We start from the raw sequence: 22,522 nt of genomic DNA, 5'->3' as shown, positions 1-22,522 counted from the left end.
TTCTGCGTAATGGGGCTGCTTGTTCTATCTGAGTCAGCTGAAATCTCAATGATATGGTCATTCAAGCTCCCTTGCACAATCTGGAATCTGTTTAAATGATTAGTGATAATTGTGGGGATAAAAGAAGGGGAAAAAAATTACTTGCTTGAGTTGGACAGGTTTTGATACATTGTGGTTCTAACTTAGAGCTAGTCAAGGGTTTTCATGGAAAATTTTTAACAGTCAAGAGGGTACTAAAAGACAGGACAATGCAAAGGGAGGGACACTGAGATGCCAAAAGATTCAGAGGGCTTGGCAAAAGTAAAGCATGGTGTTTAGTGTGATATTCAGATACAGACTGACAGATGCGAAATTAATAATTGGTAGGTTTTTTCTACTTGTTTGATGATTACATTCATAAAATCTTCAATCAATACATTCTGCAGTGGAATTTAGTAAATACATATTTCTGACTTTGAAATTACATTGAACTGTGTGTAGACAGGCATAGAAAATTGGGGTCACAGCAGGAGATAGTGTTCATATATGTCTTTTCCTAATTCTCTTGCTTAGATAGACTTTCTGCTTTTGACTTCTGAATTTAAGATGATATGTGGGTTCAGTTCATGGCATCCATGTGAACAGAGCCAGGAAATCTGGAGACAGAACATCAGGGAAGAAAGGACAATCCTCTTGGGCGTTTCTACACATCCTTAACTTTAATAGTGTTCTAAATAATAAAATACAAGATATAAATATATATAAAAGAATAAATTAATATAACTTAGAATATAATAATATACAATATAGAGATATATAAAGAAATCTATGTATAACCTCTGGGATTCTTTTCCCTTAGAAACATATGTATGTGTACAAGTAGTGAATGCAGATATTGGCTATTACACTGATTAAAACTAATGGATTTATCTTTATGACAGAATTCTAGAAATATGTACCATAACCCTAGACCTTTGCAAGTTTTATCATTTTTAACATTTATGTTGCCTGGAAATTAGTCTTATGACATACTTTGTGTTTATTCATAGTGGAAGGATTCAATCATTTTTTTTTTCCTTTTTGTTATGTGTGTGAAGGCCTGTTATTTGTTGGGTTTTCCATGCTTTATATAAGCAGGCTGTGAGAAAACTGTCACATGGTTTTAGGAAAGTATCTGTCAATGAAAATCCAATCCGTTTAAAAAAAAACCAACCCACAACAAAAATGAAACAGTCAAAACAACCTCACAGGATGAGAGATCCAGAACAGTTTCCCAATATAAATCAGCAGAGGATTAGAAACTCTGTAGTGAAAAAGAACAATAAATGAAGTCTCTAATCCTGGAATATTTGGTGTAATCTCTCAGGTCAGGCTTCAGGCAAGCAAGAGACTAATTTGTTATTTTTTTAGTGCAAATGTATATTTAATATGCATTTATACGGGACTGGGTCTTGTTATTTGAAAAGAAGGACAGTTGGTTAAAGTACTGATTTTCAGCTCTGTTTCATTCCCTGGGTTCCACATGCACCTTTGAAAAACTCTTCTTTCTCAGCAGTCACGTTGTACATTATATCTAGGCTGACCGGTACAGGTTAGCTGAAAAACAATCTTGAAATTTAAAAAGATTATGAAATGAAAGGAAAATATTAAAGTAGGTAATACTTTTGATCTTTGAAATATTAATTTTATATGTGAAATAGTAGTCACTTAGTACCTTGTATATTTGAGACCTAGGAAAGTACATTAAACAGCAGAAAGGTGAAAATGAAGTGTGACTGATTTGCTCCTAGGAAATAGTTCAGCAAGCTTTTGCTGTGTAGGTTGGGGGAATACGATGAATGAGTAAAACTTGCACTGTAAAGTATTTACAAAATTACATCTAGTTGCAATTACTAGCTCATCTACAAATATAAAAATCTTTGTAGTATTTCTGTGTCTCAGACATGTTTGTCCTCTTCTGACGTTCTGGGGAATGTTTGGTGCTTCACAGTTCAGTTGCTTTGCCAGATGATTTACGCCTGACTTAGCTGTGACCTTGGTGGTAGTACACATAGCAAAGGAGACAGGAAAAAAATTGGAAGGAAGGAATGATTTGGAAATATATGGAGCAGCAGATACCTGAATTACAGTATTTCCTAACTTTTCAGTGCTGTAGAAATCAGCTTTTCTTTTTCCCTACTTTCGTTTCTCTCTTTCTTATTTAATTCATAGAACTATGTTTGTAATTGGAATCCTTTGTAAATGAAAAAACATAAGAAGACTACAATTGTTTTTTTATATTTTGTAAGACTAATAGAAAACATATTCTAAATGGAAATTCACCATTTTGTCCATCTCTTCTTCCTTTTTCTTTTTTTCCTGTACTATCTTCCAAAAATAGAGCAAGGCCTGTGGTACTTCTGGCTTCAAAGCTTATGAGATATCTTTGCTGTGTGAGCATTTCTGATTTCACTAAAGTGGAAAAAAAAAAAAAAAAAGAGCAAACTGGGGAAAAGAAGACAAGCTGATTTGAGCTTTTGAAGACATAAGCAGTACATGCATGAGTCACTGTTAACCCTTGATGTGACTCTCAATACTATGTTCAGAACTGAAGCTGTTCACTCTGCTTTAGGAAAAATTAAAAAGGAAAGTCTGTTTCTCGTCTGTATAGGTTAAGATTTCTTGATGCAACTGCTCTGCTAATGGTGAAAGTGGTGTAGTGCTCTGGTTGTTAGAAGAGAGTATTGCAGGAGACTAGCAGAAGAGGGGGAGCTTTTGGAGTATAACTCATTTTGAACGTTAGTCTCAACTTGTGCTCACTGACAGCTGTGCTCCCAGGCTCTTGCAAATGCAGCATAAGGAGGATAGAAGATGCAGCTTTAAAGATAAATGTAAGGTTATAATAGCATGATCCTCAGGGAAACATTGCAAGCTCTGCTGTAGTACAATGCATCAGTGCATGCATGTGTGAGGTTTTTTTCAGTATGTCTGTGACTGCAATAGTTTTCTCCTGGTTCTCTCTTCCATTTGTCCATCTCCCTCCCCTCAATAATTAAGCAAAACCAAATACATGCTCATAGTATTGCTAGTTCTTAAGGATTTTATTACTTGCTCTGCTCCTCTTTAAAAGGTTGGTCTTCTAAGCAGACTGGATTGGAAGAGATATAATGTGAATTCATTGACTCTGAATTTGCCTGTATTTGTCTGTGGATGGTACTAAATGTGCTTTCAACATTCAATAATTCTATAGGCAATCAAGTGTGAGGCAAACCTGTGTTTCAGAATAGTGTAGACCCTTATTTTTAGTCTCTGCTTGAGGAGAAAAAAGGCTGCACTGAAATATAAGGTAACTGTAATAGAAAGACCAAATGTGCTTTCTTTTAAAGTAGGCAACCTCTTCCATCAAAATGGATTCATAGTCCAGGTCATGACAGACACAGTCCAGATTATCAGTACTGAAGGCCAAGGCCTGTAGCAGTTGCTGTCATATGGAAGGAGGCATAATACATACACACAGACACCTCTCCAGGCCAAGGGAGAACCTGTTGCTGTGTCAGGCCGGTACTGAGCGGGGTCATTATATGAAAGTATTATATGAATATTATATAATATATATAAAACTTAATATTTTACAGTGTTTCATTATATAAAATAATGTTGTAGAATGACTTTTGGTTGGAGTAGGCTTCCTTTCTCCCTCCACCTTGCATTTAAGTAAATACAGTTGCAGTAAATCATAGAATAGTTTGGATTGGAAGTGACCTTAAAGATCATCTAGTTGCAACCCCCCTGCCATGGGCAGGGACACCTTCCACTAGACCAGGTTGCTCAAAGCCCCGTCCAACCTGGCCTTGAACACTTTCAGGGAGGGGGCAGCCACAACTTCTCTAGGCAACCTGTTCTAGTGTCTCATCACCCTCAGTAAAGAATTTCTCCCTTCTATCTAACCTAAATCTACCCTCTTTCAGTCTAAATCCTCATCCTATCACTACACTCCCTGATAAAGATTCCCTTCCCATCTTTCCTGTAAGCCGTTGTTAAGTACTGGAAGACCCCTTGGTCTCCTTGGAGCCTTCTCCAAGCTGAACAACCCCAACTCTCTCAGCCTGCCCTCATAAGGGAGGTGCTCCAACCCCCTGATCATCTTTGTGGCCTCCTCTGGACTCGCTCCAACAGGTCCATGTCCTTATGCTGGGGGCCCCAGAGCTGGACACAGTACTGCAGGTGGGGTCTCACCAGAGCGAAGTAGAGGGAGAGGATCCCTTCCCTCGACCTGCTGGTCACACTTCTCTTGATGCAGCCCAGGATACAGTTGGCTTTCTGGGCTGTGAGCGCACATTGCTGGGTCATAGTCAGTTTTCCATCCACTCCTACTCCCAAGTCCTTCTCTGCAGGGCTGCTCTCAATCCATTCATCACCCACAATATATTTATGCATGGTATTGCCTCAACTCATCTGCAGGACCTTTCACTTGGGCTTGTTGAACTTCATGAGGTTCGCACAGTCCCACCTCTGAAGCCTGTCACGGTCCCTCTGGATGCCATCCCTTCCCTCCAGCGTGTCAGCCACACCACACAGCTTGGTGTCATCGGTGAACTTGCTGAGGGTGCACTCAATCCCACTGTCCATATCACTAACAAAGATGTGAAACAGCACTAGTCCCAACACTGGCCCCTGAAGAATGCCACTCATCACTGTTCTCCACTTGGACATGGAGCTGTCGATGGCAACTCTCTAAGTGTGACCACCCAGCCAATTCCTTATCCACTGAGTGGCCCATCTGTCAAATCCATGTCTCTCCAATTTAGAGACAAGGATGTCATGTGGGACAGTGTCAAAAGCTTTGCACAAGTCCACATAGATGATGTCAGTTGCTCTTCCCTTGTCCACCAGCACTGTAACACTGTCACAGAAGGCCACCAAATTTGTCAGGCATGATTTGCCCTTAGTGAAGCCATGTTTGCTGTCACCAATCACCTCCTTATTTTCCATTTGCTCTAGCATGTTTTCCAGGAGGATCTGCCCCATGATCTTGCTGGGACCAGAGGCGAGAATTACTGGCCTGTAGTTCCCTGGATCTTCTTTATTTCCCTTTTTAAAAATGGGGGCTATGTTACCCTTTTTCTAGTCAGTGGGGAACTTCACTGGAATGCCACAACTTCTCAAATATGATGGGCAGTGGCTTAGCCACTTCATCTGCCAGTTCCCCCAGGACCCGTGGATGCATCTCATCAGGTCCCCTGGACATGTGCACCTTCAGGTTCCTTAGATGGTCTTGAACCTGATCTTCTCCTACAGTGGGTGGTGGTTCTTTCTCCCAGTCCCTGCCTTCACTTTCTGCATCTCGGGCTGTGTGGCTGGAGCCCTTGCCGGTGAAGACTGAGGCAGAAAAGTCATTGAGTACCTTGGCCTTCTCCATATCCCAGGTGACCAAGTCTCCCTTTTCCTTCCAGAGAGGACCCACATTTTCACTATCCTTCCTTTTATCACCAACGTACCTGTAAAAGCTTTTTTTGTTGCCCTTGATGTCCCTGGCCAGGTTTAATTATATCAGGGCTTTGGTCTTCCTAACCTGATCCCTGGCTGCTTGGACAGTTTCTCTGTATTCCTCCCAGGTTACCTGTCCTTGCTCCCACCCTCTGTAGGCTTCCTTTTTATGTTTCAGCTTGTCCAGGAGCTCCCTGTTCATCCATGAAGACCTCCTGGTGGTCTTACCTGACTTCCTCTTTGTCAGGATGCATCATTCCTGAGCTTGGAGGAGGTGATCCTTGAATATGACCCAGGAGACAGTATGAATGGAAACCATACTGGGACTTTTAATTCTGCAGTCAAGAGTTTACATGTGCTACAGAGGTGGTTACGATGAACAGTGTTACTCATGTCTTGGTCATAGGGATGGGATGAAGATCTGTAATGTCATACAGGAGGTGATAAGGTAGTGTTTCATCTTCATGGGAATGGGAGGAAGTAGCAAATGACATGGAGGTGAAGAACATGTAATTTGGAAGCTGAGCCAGAAGACCCAGTCTGAGCCATATCAACAAAAGTATTACAAAATATCCACAGAAGGCTAGCATTCCTGATACTTCCAAACTTAATTTCATGTTCCCATTCTTTTAGTTAATTGTGTAATCCTTTGTAAGAAAAGAAAAAACTCTTTTTATCCCTTACTGGGATCTAATAAGTCATTTTAAGCTCCTAAAAAATAACTTATGAGTTTATAGTCATCTTATTTGCTAAAGGGTTTTGGCAAGATCCTCAGAATGCTGATTTTATCTAAGGTTGAAATTTAGCTTCAATTCTTCTCTAATTCAAAACTTAGTATGCCTCCCATCCTTCATTAAACGAATACTTAGAGGAAAGGTAAGAATAGGTTTCAGGAATTTCATGACCTGGGATTTCTAGGAAGAAAAGTTGTTTAAAATATAAAAAATGGGAGTTTAACCTTTTAGGGGAAAAAAAGAGATGAGACATCTTTGGTTTTTACTACTTTCATGTCATATAAAGGCAACCAAGAGAAATTGCTTTACCATTGCATTTAAATCCCTGTAATGGAAACTAGCTGATTATTTAATAATTATGAAATCATTAATAATTTAATTATTTCAGATTATTTGCAACCATCTTTACCTATTGAAGTTATTATTTTATGTAAATTATGAAAATGAGGTGATTAATGGTGTCTGAGGAAGAAGGCTGTTGTTGTTGCATTTTATTTATAAACCAAAGATGAAAAATTGTAGCTCAAAATCTTGCAGTTGAAGTTGACTAGAATTTAGCCTGTGCATTAAATATGGCTGTGGTTTTGGTTTTGCTGTTAACAAATAGATTCAGAGATTAACATTATACAGTCAATTTCACACATATAGGCACAGTGTCATTTTAATTTGAATTAATTCCCTGTATGTGTAGTGCAGATAGGGTGTTGGCAAACTATTTCTGGCTCCAAAGAAAAGTAGTTAAAATCTTGTGGAGTCCAGTGTTAAAGAGGTATTTTGCTATATCTAAACAAAAATATAAACTTCATCTTGCCCTGAATCAACAAACGTCTCTTGCTTTGACATCAGTGCAGGCGCAGGTAGGATCAGAGGGCAGCAAGGCAGGGGCAGATTCAGCACTGGCCTCCCCAGGCCACAGAGCACTTTGGAGTTGGAATGCTTCGACTGTAGTGACAACTGGCTTTTACCTGAAAGTAGGTGAAAGAGAAATATCAGATGCCCTTAACAAGGGAGGGACTACTACTTGGTAAGCGGTGGCTTTCAAATGTTGTTCTCCCATGTAAAATAGCTTCAGCCCTGTCTGGAACTACAGTGCCACAGTGACTCCATCCGTCAGGCAGTGCAGCATGGTGTGGTGTTATCTCAAGGAAATGAGTGACATTCTCAAGTATTGACACACTTTCTTTTGATAGGGCTTACCTCATCGCTTCCCTTTAAGGAAAATACATATTGTCCTTTTTTTAACTTTGGCTGGGTTTTATGTTTGATGGGGGATGGGTGGTTCTGACATGTGTAATGACCATTCAATTTGATTGTAAGCCCTAGCTGGTTAGGTACAAAACTTCAATGACTTAACAGTCTGCTCTAAATATATTGCCCAGTAAGTGCTTTAAACATATAACCCATTTATTGTTGATACAGATTTTTTTTCAAAGCTGTTCACAGTGAAGCTATTTCTCTATGCATTGAAAATTGAACTTTTTTCGGCTTGCATTTGGTAAAATGTGTTAACTGAACTGGTGTATTTCTGTGTCTGTTCTTAGGTCTCCATAGCAATTGTAAGGAACCCACAAGCTGTGTTAGAGCATAACTTTATCTGAACATTATTACCTTTGCCTTAAGAACCTTTATTTTTTTTTGACTCAATGTATATTTGATGCAAAGGACATCTTGATAGTACTAAAGTTAGTCTGAGTTAAATGATTGTTTCTTTTAAGTCAAAAAGTACTAGCTAATGTCTTTAAATAATTTTTACTACTTTATTAATTCCATGACTACTAATACACTGGAGAGAATGCTTCAGGTTCAGATGGACAAAATGACATAAGTAATGGAGAGTACAGTAAGAGCAATTAAGTTCATTACTGACTTTTTTTACATATATACTTATTCAATATTGTCTGAATGCTAAAATATGTTTAGACAATAGTTAATAATCACTAAGCAACAGTAGTTAATAAGCACTATACAAATTAAACTGCAACTGAATGGCAACTAAGATTCTGAACAAAGTATTTGATCTTGAGCAAGACTGTTAAGAAGGGCTACAAAAATTAGCAAATGAATGAGTGGATTAGGGGGAAAAAAAGGCCTCATTTCCTGTTTTGTCATTTACAGATATTATTCCTGTTAATTAGGTTAAAGCAAAAGGGGGGAGGGGAAGGGAAAGGGCTATTTTGCTTCTGTGTATGCAGAAGAACATTCTTTAAACATGACAAGATTATTTAAATGTTGAAACATCCAGACAAAATAATAAAATATATCAAGTCTGACATTCAAAGGTCATGGATAAGATTTGAATAGCTATTATAACATGAAGAAATGTTTAGTTTTCTTGCATAGTCCTATTTCATGTATGTGCAGAGTGCTCTTCCCCTGGTGTATTTTTTCATTATTATTTTCTCTTCTGTGCATTTTAGATAAGTGTAAAGCATTGACTTCCCCATTCATCCTCATCAGTTGCAGTCTCTTGTTTAACTGGCCAACTTTCCATGTTGTTGAACTTAGCGACACAAAGTGATACTACAGTAATATGGTGTGCTTTGCCCCAGAAACGTTACCCGTTGGTGCTCTGGTGCCAGTGTGATGCCAGTCTTGTACTCTTACTTTTTTCTAAAACTTGCTTATATAGCTTAACCTCAATATTTATTGCTAAGAAAAGCCATTTATTGCAGTAAAAGGGCAATAACAGGGGCTTTTTTTAGTGGTCTTTTACAACATCACTAAGCTTTGGTAACTACAACCCCAAAGAATTACTAAAACGAATCACAAAAACATCTGTCAGCAGATAGCTCACTATTTGCACTTTGCTTCCATGGTTTCATACTGCTGCCTTTCTTGATGTAAGGTATTGCTGTACATTGATGCAACTGTGGGTAAATTGTTGTTAAAAATCACAGTGCATATCAACCAGTAAGAATGCCTGTCTTCAATTAATTAATGACTTTGATTTAACAGCTGAACTGTATCTTAGAGGGATATGTTGAATAAGCAATTATGTTAACATCACTTTATAGGTGGTGAAACCAAGGAACAGAGGCAAACTAATCATTAAACGTAACAAAATCTGTGTATCTTACAAGTTTATCCCCTTGAATGTACTGTATTGTGTCTAATAAAAGGCTAGAAAACTTGGACTAATAATTCAGAATTATCAGATCTTTAGATGTGGAGAGGAAAATCTTAGAAATAACTTCTAACATTTTAATGTATTGTTTCTTTTAGGCTGTATTGCCACATGAAGTTAAAATAATACAGAAACTTTGAGCTAAACGTCACTTACAATATCCTTTTTTAAATTGCATCCAGATGTTTAAAAGAAGAATCTTTTTAGTATGTTCAGAAAGCCTGGGAAATTTTATATTTTTAATAAAATAGACATTCAAACAGAAATCTTGCATTTGTATTTAAAAAACAGTAGTATTATAATAATTATTATTGTTATTACTACTTTAAATGACATTAAAATGCTTTCTTAATGCAGTATATTTTTTTCTGGAAAATACCTTTGGCTTCCAGTGAGTGGGTGGAAAAAACAGACTATAGAAAGTGATTTATGCACAAATTGTATTCACAGTTATTTCATGCTAAAATGTGAAATTAACTTTATTACTCCATCTGCCTTTTCTCTTCCAGTAGATCTATTCCATCTCTTTACTTATATCCTGTAAATCTGAACTTTGGCATCTAATGACATTTTAGACCTTAATCAAGCAATTTAATATTTTTACAATGTAGATTTTACTGCAGCCTATGTATATAACTAATTCTTGTAGTCTCTTTCTGGCTAACTGCACAAAGCATATAATGGTCTTTCAAACCTCTAGCATTGTCTTCTGTAATACACTTTATAACATATGCCCTCCTTTCGTTCTCTGGTGAGATAAAACAGAAAACACTTTGATCATGAAATGTGGCCCTATAATAGGAATAAGTCTCTCCTCTCTCTTCAAAAGTTTTATTTCTCTGAATTGGTGCTTGTGGATTTGTGTGCTTTTTAGTTTGGAGCACTCAGTTGCTCTGGAGCTGTATTAAACACAATTTTAAACAGAATAGTTATCAGGGGTTTTTTGTTGTTATTCTTTTATTGAGTGTTTCTCCAAAGAAATAGAGCACAATTCCTTAAAGAGTATGATCATTTTATGATTCAAAGAACAAAGGCTCATTCCAAGAGTTGGGAGACTTGAATCCATTATAACTTTGTGTGACACTCTTGGAAAAAGTTACTTAATTTCTTGGTAATGGTTTTCCCATTAGGACAATTGTATAATATAAATAAATAGGAAATTGATGCTGCAATAGCATCTCATGGTTTTTGGTCCTACTCTGCAGTGCAGGCAACACAATATATATTTTCTTGAATACCCTAATTAATCAGGCTACAGATGAGTTCAAATTATTTATAGAAATATGTCATATTAAAGACTTATCAGATACTTTTCTCAATAATTCTTTTTTTATTTCCTATTTTTACTTCCAATAGTTGAGATTTTCAATACACATTGTAATGCCTTAATCTCTGTGTCCCGTAGATAGCTACAAATTCTTATTGATCTGTGTCATCACCTTGGCAGGACGAACTCTGCTGGAAAAGCTCTTCAGCCAGCAGGAAAATGCACCACAAGAAGAAGCAGAAAAACTATGTTCTCGCATTATTGCAATGGGTCTTTTGCTTCCATTCACCGACTGCTTCAGAGAGCCATGTAATCAGAGTGCCCAGCAAAGCACACCCACGTTTGATGTAAGTACTGAAGAAAACTATGTTTTGTCTGTTTTGACAAGTGGGACATGATTTATCAATGGCTCTTCAGTCCTGAGAGAGTTCTGTTAGTCCTCTTAATGAAAATTGCCCTTATGAGAGTGACCAGCCATTTTTCTGAGCTCAGGTGTGTACACTTTTGTATCCAGGTAAGCATAAGTTTTAAAAGGGTTTCCCATAACTTGTTTTCTTTTTAACTCATATCTTAGTCTGCTATACTGTTCTTTATCTGTTGTTTTCATTAAGTCTTTTTCTTTGAATCAAAGCACTCTATAGGACTACAAACATTTCAATAGATGCTTCACCAAAAGTGTAAACTAAAGAAAACAACAGAAAACAGCATGTCACAAAACTTTACAGAACCCAGACGGGATGTCTATGCTAGATAATTCCCCGCTGCCCCACCTTCCATCCCGTCAAGACTTTTGATACAAAATAGTGTAGGGATCAGTGCAAATTTGCTGCCATTCCAACTACAGTAATATCTGTGCCTTTGGGCTGTCTGGTCAGAGTGCTCTTACTGTTGGTGTGTGCATACCATTACAAAACTGTGGTGGTGTAGTTTTACAGTGAACTTATTTTTATGATCCTTGCCATTACACTCTATCTTTGACACTTCTTTGTACTGGTTTATGTGACTGAAGATAATCAGGTTTTTTTCTTCACTAATTAACTTCAAAATAATATACAAATATTTACTAATCCATTTAATACCTTACTGGTATAATTAAGGTTATCCTTATTCTACACATTAAGCTGAAGCTTGGTTAGAAATACTCAAAAAGTGACTGACGTAGATATGAGAGAACTTGAGTCTTTTTAATTCTTTAACTTTTTCTCATCTTTCCTGAAGAATAGTTTAACACAACTGGTGAAGGGAAAATGGGTAGAATAAATTTGTCTGACGAATTCTTAAAACAAGCAAGCTTTCCTAGATAACATAGCTTATCTAGAAAATAATTCCATGGTACCTCTAACAATATTCAACATTAATTTTTTTTTTAATGTTTTAATTTTCAAACTGTTCTTTGAAATTGATTGAAAAGTAGAGTGTGACTATAAAACTGAGGTTATTCAGGCAACTTAAAATCACCAACCATCTGAAAGTGTTTATGGCTATATATATTCAATAAAGTTATAGGAAAAAATAATATTTCTTATTTTTCAGGTTGTTTGAAACAGTCTGGCACTGTTTTCAGTTCTCCTAGTTTTACCATATGCTAAAGCTAATCTCTTCTTTAGAGTATTGAATACAATATTTTTTTAAAAAAAGTTTCTTTTCACTTGCAAAAAGATTTTATCAAATTAAAAGTTTAGACAGAAGAAAAGGAGGCTCTTTTGTTAAGTGGTATACCATGCTTTGTTCAAGTAAGAGAATTATTGTAGTTCTCTTTCATTGGCTGTATCCAACAGGATGGACTTTCTGAAGAGAAACAAAGCCTAGCTAAGTGCCATGTGAACACCGCATCAAAGGCAGCAATTTAAGATGTTGCTGGCTTAGCAGTGATTTTATTTTGAATTGGACTATCAGTAAAGTCACAAATGCTATGTTACTATTTTTTTTTGTATCACTCCCCTGAATAGATCATGCTTCTGTAAAATAGTAGTGTAAAGCCCTGTGTATGTGCATGTAAGTAGTAGTGCATCCTACTTTAAAGGAGCGTACACTTGTCTTGAACACTAAGGATCTCAACAATCGAATTTCACATGGCACAAAGGTGAGAGCTGCTGCTATTGAGTTTGGGAATATGCTTCTGCTTCAGCCTTGGTGACCACAGTACAGGAACACCTACCTGTTTATTCATTACATGCTCTACAAAGGTGAAAAAGTTTAGGACTTGCAGTATAAATTCTAGTGGCTGAGAACTTCAAAACTTCAAATCCTAGCTGATTTTGCTGCTAAGTAAATAAAATATCTTTCAGAAAATAAATGTTAATAGCTATGTAAGGAAATGAAACAATTAACAATTAGTGTGAAAAAAATTATGGTGATTCTGTATATTACTTAAAAAAGGACATGTAAGATCTGTGACTCGTGTTCCCTCTAGCATCTGTCTCCATGTGTCTGTACTTTGCTTTTTGTCTTATTTAGATGTGGACTTTTTTTTTTTAATTCATTAGAACAGGATTTTAATGTTGATCTAACCATTGATTTCAAAGACAGAGGAATTAGACTAGCCCTAAATAATACTTAAATTTCACCCATCTAGAATTAGGAGATACATCATCTTTGACCTTACTGCAAAATTTGGGAGCACAGCCAGTCCCATATTCCTCCTTCATCTCTGAGTTCATCAGATGTGCCTCCAGTTCAATCTTGGGTTGCCTCCAGTTTGGCTGGTGTCCTTTTCACTCAGCTGAAACTGCCATCAACAAAGCTCCTGTAACCCTGTACTGGTCCCAGCCAGGTTTGTCTGCCACCTCATTGTCCTTCCTCCCTGCTACTTCCAGCTCTGGTGCTTGCTTGTTTGTTAATGTTACTCATTTGGTTGTTTTGATTTTTGTCTTAGTCTGGTTCTTATAAAGTCTCTTAGGTCACTCCTTCAGCATGTTTTTTTACAGAATTGCCAACTTTTTTTCCACTGAAATCCTTCCTTGAATCCTCTTTTTCTCCTTTTGTGATTAATCCCATGTATTTCTGAGCTTTAGCTTACTTTTTTTTTAATGTTGACTAAAATCCATGATTCTTCTTTTGCTTAAGTGTGGTCCCACAGACTTTGTTTTCTGAAGATGTTAGGTTACAGTTTATGAAAATAACTCAGTAAGTTCTGTTCACTCTATGATCTACTGCTCATGGCTTGAGATGAATACAAACAGATTATTTAAAAGTCCTATTCCCTCACTCTGATCATCTTTTTCTGGATGTCCTCCAGTGAATTTAATTTAACATAGCTAATGCTGAACTCTCTGCTGTCTTGAAATGTTTGCAATTGCACACTCTGATTATATTCTCATCATCTTTGTTACTCATGCTCCGTGGTCACCTCTAGTTCTCCCTGTCTTACAACTATGTATCCAAATCTTGTGTCTGTTTTCTCAGTAACACACACAGATTTGTTGTCTTCTTTCTTCCGAGATATTTCAGACTTCACTGTGGGCCTCTGCCTCACTCCATTAAATAATTGTACACAATCTCTTTTAATTTTCTCATTGGATCCTATTTCTTTCTCTTCCACACTGTCTGACTGCAATAGGCAATACGTTAAAAGTAAAGACAACTTTCACAGTTCTTAGTTTCTACTAATAATGGTTTCTGGAAGCCAGTTTAAATTAAATTCTTAGTACTTATATTTCTGGTGTAGGTTATGCTTTGTGGACATACTGCTTACTCCTTTGTTTAGTATATGGCAAATGTGAAGGACCAACAAATACCCAATGAAAGCATAAATCTTTAGAGAAGCAGCTGTCATCACATTTATGCTGAGGATGGTGTCTAGTTTTCAGAGGCATATGAATTGATCAGATTTTGGATAGATCTTAATGGCGATTGGAAATGGCATGTTCCTGAAGTATCTCTGACCCTTTTGACAAATTTCAGGTTACAGTCCAAAAGATAGAAACTTTTAAAACTGTTTTAAGAACTTAGAGAAAACTTTCATGTTCTGTCTTGGCCCATTTGTTCAATTATTTCTTTCAAAACAGATTGTGGCAGATGCCCAGAATAAAAGATTATCTGAAAAATAAAAGTTGAACGAAGCTTTAAAAGCAACAAAAGTAGACAGGGTTGGGAATTTTAAGATGTTTGCTATTGAGAAGCAGTGGAAGATTTCGCTATAGCTTTTGCTACCTACTCTACTTATAAAGAGTATCTTAAAGGGTAAGTAAATGTACAATGGCAGATTCACTGTCTAGAAATATGATGTCCTTTTTGCTAGTTTCCTGTCTCCTGGAGAAGCTGCTAATTATTGCCTTATGGATGTCATGACTTCTTACTGTCAGGCTATCTTTAGAGCCTTTAATTCTTCTGTTAGTATTTTATAAAAGAAAAAAGTTTATAGAAATACATTTAAAAAAAAATCAAGCAAGTAAATACCCAATTTACAGAAAGATAGATTAGCAAAAGCCTAATCAAAGAATGTTCTCCAAAAAATCACTTGCCTTTTGACTGACTGTTGCCTGCTTGTCTTTTAAATTTTTCTTTTTTAACAGTTGTGACTTGTTCAAGAAGGCTTCTATAGTTTCAAATTAAAATAAAATATCCTCTGATATGTAAGAAATTAATGCTTTGGGAAAAACTGTCAGTCCCAAATGACTGTGTCATGTTATTAAATAATTGTATTTCTGCAGTGCAGGCGTAGTCTTAAGTTTTTTAGCATGTTACCTCATTATATTATCCTATTAGAGTAACATAAACACAAGGCTGAGCTGGCTAAACAGTGCATCTTTGGCAAGAATGTAACCACAGGCAAGTTTTGCAGCCACCTGTTGGAGGATCACAATTTTCAACAAGTAGAGATCTCAAACTCCTGCTTAGGTCCTCCGTTAATGATATATCACAGAAGCTAGAAGACAGGTATCTTTGGAGAGCCGTCAGTAATATACATAAATTATACACATTTCCATTAAAATTTAAACTGTTCATACACTAATAAAAGAAGCTGGCATTTTCCTTTCAATGCAAAGCAATTTTATGTAGCTTCACTGTGCTATTAAGAAATATTGACTGTACTTGTTATTTGCATTTGATCCAGTAGTTGCAATTACTGCATGTTGTGGATGCCTAGTCCCTAATTATGACTTCCCATTCCAGATTTTCAGTTCACATTGTGCAGTCTTAAGCTAAGGGCATTCTTTTTCATTCATAGCAGATTTCTGCTTTTTTTTTTTTTTTTTTTTGACAAGCTTTCCAAGTAGTTTTGTGTGTTGTTTCTGAACACTAGGTTTAAAACCCTTAAATTCTCAGTGAAAACTTGAATGATTTTGTAATAGAGGCTTTCTATTATCATTTTGTAAGTGCTTTTGAGAAGAAAACTGAGTATACCTTTGTATCCATACTATATTCCTTGTTTGGGGAACTTAATCTCTATTGCACACTGAATGGTCCAACAACCACTTTTTTCATGTGGCCCTAACCAGTAGTATCTTCTGAAATGCGCCCTAAGCTTTCATCTTTCTTCACTTCTGGTGTTGTTTGGATTGGGCTAGCTCTCTTTAAGTCTTTTTCAGTGCCTTTACTGAATATTGTTACTGTGTTGAGTACCGCTGTTAATGCCTTCTTGATTTATAAATTATTTCAACATATTCTATAATGAAAGAGCTAAATGGACATCTTCTGCAGCATGTTACTGTGTTATGATGTAATTTTATACATAGGCATGTTTGACAGTTTAGGATAGGGACTGCCCATTGTGCCATTCATAGTTATGATGCCTGACTAGGTTGTCATCCATTTCTGAAATAATGCTTCCACAAGGAAGCAGAGAGACATCTGAAATGGGAAACTATAAAAATGACTGTTTTCCTATTATCACTTGGCCAGCTGTAGTGATGCAAATGCTTTTTAAGGAAATAAAGACACTGTTTTCTTTCTGCTGAGTAGTAGCAGATGGTGGGACTTTGCAGGTCAGATGGAAGAGGAGTTAGTTACATGAAGACTTTACTTAATTTTAACTTATTTGTGCTGTTTAAGTCAGTCTGAAAATTAGCAGTTAAACAGATTGCAGACAGACTCCTCTTTCAGAAGTCAGAGAGCCAAAATACCAACAATCAGTTTCCAAAGAGAAACTTTCCCAAGAATTGACTTCAGCTAAGAGAACTTCTCTTCCAAACTGCAGCACAAAGCTGGCAACAGTGCGGCATTTCTTCAAGCATATTTTCGATGCTCAGGAATAAAATGTGTAAGACTGAATGTAGTCTCATGAAATTTGTCACAGCAGTATTGTAGGGGTCAGTAGCAAGTAAGACTTTAAATATTCACAAGTGAAAATTGTGGAATAGAGCAGAGAAACCAGATTGCTAATCTGTTGTCTTAATCTTTGTTTGTCATGTAGGTTACCATGGTAGTTGAGCTTGGCTAAATCAAATCCCCCATGTCTCTTCCTTTTCCATTGCCCAATCACTCTTTGTGACACTTTGTCTTTTGTGGTGAGCAACTCTGAATATTCCTGAGAGTAGTAAAATAGAAACAGTTGGATGATCACTGGGCTGAAGTATTCCTGTTATGCCATTTCCCTCCTTCCTTTTCTTAATTTTAATTGGGTATTTATTTTATAGTTGTTACATCTGTCCCTGTAGTATTCTAGCCTTCTCTTTTTCCTTTTTCTTTCTCCTTTCCACATACTTGTGGTGATGCTACTGTATATGTTTTCAACTGGGGTATTTTATATGTAGGATGTTGGTAAGTTTTCGTGCTGCTTTTTGCCGAGAACATTGCTTACCTGCTTGCTATTCTGAAGAACTGCTTCAAGAGGCATACACTGGATGTTAAGTTTACACTACCTGTTTAAAATTTTCAAAATCATAGTACACAGGGTGAAGGTGGTGGTCACCGTGTCACCTCAAAAGATCTTTATATTTTATGACTTTCTGTACATTAGTTCACTTTCTTAAGAATGATACTCATAACACAATGTGTTTTTTCTAGCTTGGAATTGAGAATACAGTGAAAGTTGAATTTGTGTATATTGCATGTCTTTGTTTTGAAGAGGAAGTTTTTTGCAGTAGTAACAATCACCTTTTCAAACTGCATAGAGGTGAAATGTATTTTCTAATGAAACAGATTTATTTGGAAAATTCAGATTTGCCAGAATCCAAACTTACTGCAGAACTATGTCAGTGTAAGTGAAAACAACTCTTCATGGAGAAGCTTCTTGCCTCAGCATAGAATTTCTGGAGAGAGTGAATGAGAAAGGACAGACTTGGAGAGACAAGTCAGAGAAAGACAGTGGTCTAAGTAACAGCTGATAACCTGGTGGTCTTGGGATGTGGTCTTCCAAGTGAGAGTTCAGGTTGGATGGGTAAAGAGGCTAGATCTTGAGGTCCTTCTGTTTCATAGAAGGCTAGCCACTGTTCTCTCTTCCAAGGAAAGTTTGTTGTAAGCTCACTAGTTCAGCCAGCTATATTAAATGTAGAAGTTATTGGGGAATAGGAAGACCAAGACAATAACTCTGGAACAGAATGAGAATAGATGTGGAAATCTGAAATTTAGTCTCCTGACTTCCTTTCCCCATGAGGTCCTCACCACAGGGCTATTGGCTCTGTTGGCCTCTCATATCCCCAGAATATGATGTCAAATCCTGAGCAAAGTTTGATGGGATCAAGTAAGTTTGTTCTCTTTTGTTGAGGAGGTTGAAGTCATTTCATGGGAAAGAAATGTTTCTTTTTTTTTTTTTGACATTTGTAGTGTTTTTAAATTAATTGTTGAGGCACAACAGTTTTCTGAAAAGAAAAAAATCACTCAAGTAAAATCTCATGCATCAAATTTAGTTCATGAGGATAAAGTGCTACTTCAGCCATATATTACAGTATTATGACTGACTTGCTGGTTTTCAACCTTGGAAGGCATCTGTGCTCACTAGTACAGCCAAAACAAGCTGAGAGCCATGTTTAATCACTGCTCTCGTTCTGTCAGTGGTCAGACAGTTTTGTTACTGAACTTCTCCTTAAAAAGTAAACCACTTTCCCCATTCTTGATAGTATTGATTTATTCATTTTTAAAAGCTGCTTAAAATAAAGCAGTCTCCTGCTGATAAGAGCATTTTGAGGTAGTTCGGCTCTAATTTCTTGAACTAAAACCTTGCTTGTCCAATTAACTGTTTATATGCAGTGGGAACATGCAATTTGCTTTCATTCATTTTAGAGATTTTATACTTAGTATATTAGAAAGATTAAACTCCCTGAATGGAAAAAGAAAATTCCTTCCATGCACTTGAAACAGTCTAAATGACAAACAGTTATATACAAATGTGGAACAAGCTCTTTGGAGCTTTCCAAGCCTGGAAAACACCTTCTAAGTTATGGCATCTGGCCCCTGCTTATCCCAAGTACCACAAAATATAATTCCTCTATGAGTTTACCTAATTCTATCTTAAATGCCTTTATAATTTTTCCTCTCCCCACTCTTCCAGCTGTTGCCATTGGAAAGCTGTCCACATCCAGACTGATCTGATGAGTAGGAATCTTCTTGTAACTACCACTCTGTGTTTATTCCTGGCCCATTTATACTTGTCTGTGGACATGCAACCCTTTTGTACACCACTCTTCAAGATAACTTTGAATGTTTGGGGTTCTAGTGAAAAATTGTTCAAGTTTACTATTTGAAAATAAATTCCCTGAAAGATAGGGCCTGATTCCATCATGGCTTAATACTGGAGCCATCAGTGAAGTTGGTACCAATTCACTCTAGTGTAAGGAAGTTCAGAGGTACTACTAATGCTCTTCCCCCAACTACTGCTGTGCTGAGCTGAAGAGCAGAGGCTACTCCTGATAGCAGTGTGAACTGCTGAACTCTTCTGGTCAGATTTTTTTCCCCTTGATTCTCACATTGCTAATTCATCCTTTTGTAACCAGTTTGGACAGATGTGTATATATTTATTGTCATTTCAGCTCCACCTCTTGTGCCTCTTTTAAGCATTTCTCACAATGGCTTTGTCCTTTGAACTGGAAGCAGATAAACAGTCAATTAAAAACCAAAGCGGCATTGAACAGAAGGTTGTATTACCTGCATATCCTCAGGAGCAGTACAGCTGCCAAAAGCATAGATTCAAGGTTGCACATTATATTCCTATAGTTGGGGAATATACTGATCTCTAATTCACTCTGTGGCCTGGGGAACAAACCTGGTGTCTGTGTGAAACATGTGACCCCTTTTCTGAAAGATCAAGGTTCATCAGTATGTGTTCTGATGTTTACTGCAGGTCTAGCTTATGGCCCTAGTTCTGGATCCACCAGCCTCTTTCTATGTGCCATTTGCTAGAGGCCCTTACTTTGAGTAGCTTACAGCACTGGCTTCTCTCTTTAAAGATTAGCAGAAAAGCATATCTTTAGCTCAAAAAGTGAAGGAACATAATAAATATTTAATATATTATGTACCTGGAATGTAGCACTGTGGTACCTGAGAATGAAAATTTGTTACAAAAAGTCATTCTTTGTGCCTACTGAGAGCTGTCTGGGAGAACAGTGAGTTAAACTACAGACCTGACTTTCTGTGACTCCATTCTAAATGCTAGCATCTATAAGTGGTAAAATGTCTATTGATTAGGTACCATCAGATCCTGCAGGCAGTATGCCTCGCCCATGTGTGAATGCTCTGCAGTTTTAAGAACCAGTGGAAAGTGCTGTGTAAGGATGTGTGGAAATGAGAACTCTTCTTAACGTCGCGTTTAGTGCACAGGATCAGACAGCTTTAAGCTTTCAATGTCAATGTCTGACCAGAAAGGAGTCCAAATAAATAAGACTGGGATCATTCATTACAAGGATAGATTTTATTTTATTTTTTTTCCCTAAAAGAAGTGCTTTAAACACCAAATAGTGGAATCTGAGAAAAATGAAGTGGAAATTCCAGATGTATTCAAAGCTTGATCACGGTAAGAGTATTCACTGGCTGTACTTACAATAGTATCTAGTAAAAATTGCCTCTGAAATGAAAAGATTAAAGGAGAAAAAGTTGGATGTGGAAATTCAGGCTCGTGGATGCTTGTATTACAAATTTCAATGATAAAAGCATATCTGGATTTTTAAATTTTGATTATTTTGTTTCTCTTGCTTGAATAGTACTTCAACATCATAGAATTGGCTGCATATATCTTTCTTCAGAATGTTCTAATAATCATGCAGATTTATGGCATTATCAGATTTGGAAAAAGAGAAATATGATGGATTAGTGTATTAATTGACAAGGAGCTAAAGACAAAAGGTAAAGAGGATTAGATTTTTGGACAGTATCTTCAGTGAGTAGGAATTAGAACATTCAAATGATTATCTCTTTTGAAAGGTACAGAAGTGGAGATGGGGTTAAGGGTTAATCTTTTCCCTTTTAAGTGTACAGACTTTCAATTATGTTTATAAGTTTGCAAGTAATGTGAATGTAGCTGCAGTTAAATACCTTGTTTATATATTGAAGGTTGGATACATTTTAATTGTAGTGCAAGTCCTTTCAAGGTAGTTTACATTTACCTCTGTGAATTTCTATTACATGATGAGTCTATTCCATCATCCTGCTCTATGTTGAATAGTGAATGAAAAAAAATCCCAAAACAAAAACCAGCGTAAACCAAAAAATACTGTCATTTATACTCACAAACAAATCTCCCATGCCGGGTTAGAAGTCAGGTATGGAGTTGTGTGATGTCTTAATTTTTAACTGTCCATAGTTTATATGCTGTAAATTCTATCAGCAAGAACATAGGTACTTCATATTTTATTACCCTGATAATGTATCCCATCTGTACAATAATTCTGAGACATACCATGATTTTTTTAATACATCTAAATTCATGTAGACTTATCACACTCCAAAAATTTGTTGTTAAATGATTGTAATATATCTTTCAGGAACTGGCATGGTGAAATATCATGTCTAGTAACAGTTTAACTGTCTGTCTTCCTCATTCATGCTATGTCAATATTATCTACAGTCTGTTGTCTTCTGTTTTATTGCCCTGTAACCCTACATGTAATCCTGTTGAAAGTCAATCAGCTAACCCTCTGTAGAGCTTGTTCTTCCTTGTGTTCTCTGGACTGCGTAAGGTAGTAAAGTGGGGAAAAAAAATTTTGTTCTCATTTTCATTGATGACTTTTTTTGAATTCTATTTTTCCCTGTGTGTTTGAGATTTGGATGGTGCAGAAGCAAAACAAATAGCAAAATGCAGCACCTTTTCTTTTTCTTTACACAATATGTACAGGTATGACTGTTCCTCTCCCTTTTAGTCCCACAGAACTGGAAATTAGGCAGAAACCCAAAAATGCATATCCTCTAAAAAGCTGGAATTAGACAAAGGGAAAGTACTAAGTTACTGAAAGAAGTGCATTAATCAAGCCTGTTTGGATCTTCAAATGCAGTAACATAGTAATGGGAAAACTGCAGGCTTTTCAAGGAACTTAGATTTCAGGACTATGTAAAGAACTGATGTGATTTATGTATTAAGCTTTTTATCCATTTATTATTACCTTTATCTAAGGTCTGCATATGTGGCTGGATTTTTTGCCATGTTTTTCATGCTGGAAAGGTCTAATGAGCTTCCTTTGACCCTGACTGAGGCACCCTGTGTAAACCAAAACTCTTTATTTTATAACCAGCATTTGTCTGTTCTAAGTTGCTCTCAATAAAATATTATCACTCTTGTCACAACTTATTTTTAGGCAAGTAGAAGCTTAGTCACATGGAATAATGATTATCCCCAAAAAAGTGTTATTTTGTTCCTCATGCATGTCTCTTCAATGTTTAGTATCTGTGTAAAATTTAAAAAGAAAAAAAAAGGTTTACTCTAAAAATGAAATATGCAGTAGGACAAATATATATTACCGGTGTTTTACTTGAGCAATAACGTGAATGATGTGTAATGAACATGATCTTGGTAAGAAGATATTACTGTGTGATATGACTGTATTTTCTTGCTTTTTCTTGACTACTTTTTTCCAGTTTTGCACT

At 36.6% G+C, this 22,522-nt stretch overlaps 1 protein-coding gene across 1 annotated transcript in view; it reads left to right on the top strand.

Moving 5' to 3' along the window:
* The window catches only part of FMN2 (formin 2), a 164,301-nt gene that overhangs the window by 10,641 nt on the left and 131,138 nt on the right, over nt 1–22,522 (top strand). Inside the window, exon 2 of the mRNA XM_074820532.1 lies at nt 10,751–10,917. Coding sequence (XP_074676633.1) covers nt 10,751–10,917 — 167 coding nt within the window. The remainder of the gene's footprint in view (nt 1–10,750; nt 10,918–22,522) is intronic.

Source organism: Strix aluco, chromosome 3 (assembly GCF_031877795.1).
Source record: "Strix aluco isolate bStrAlu1 chromosome 3, bStrAlu1.hap1, whole genome shotgun sequence".
NCBI lineage: Eukaryota > Metazoa > Chordata > Aves > Strigiformes > Strigidae > Strix > Strix aluco.
The sequence above is the reverse complement of the archived record's forward strand: the minus strand, read 5'-3'. Positions and strand labels throughout refer to the sequence as shown.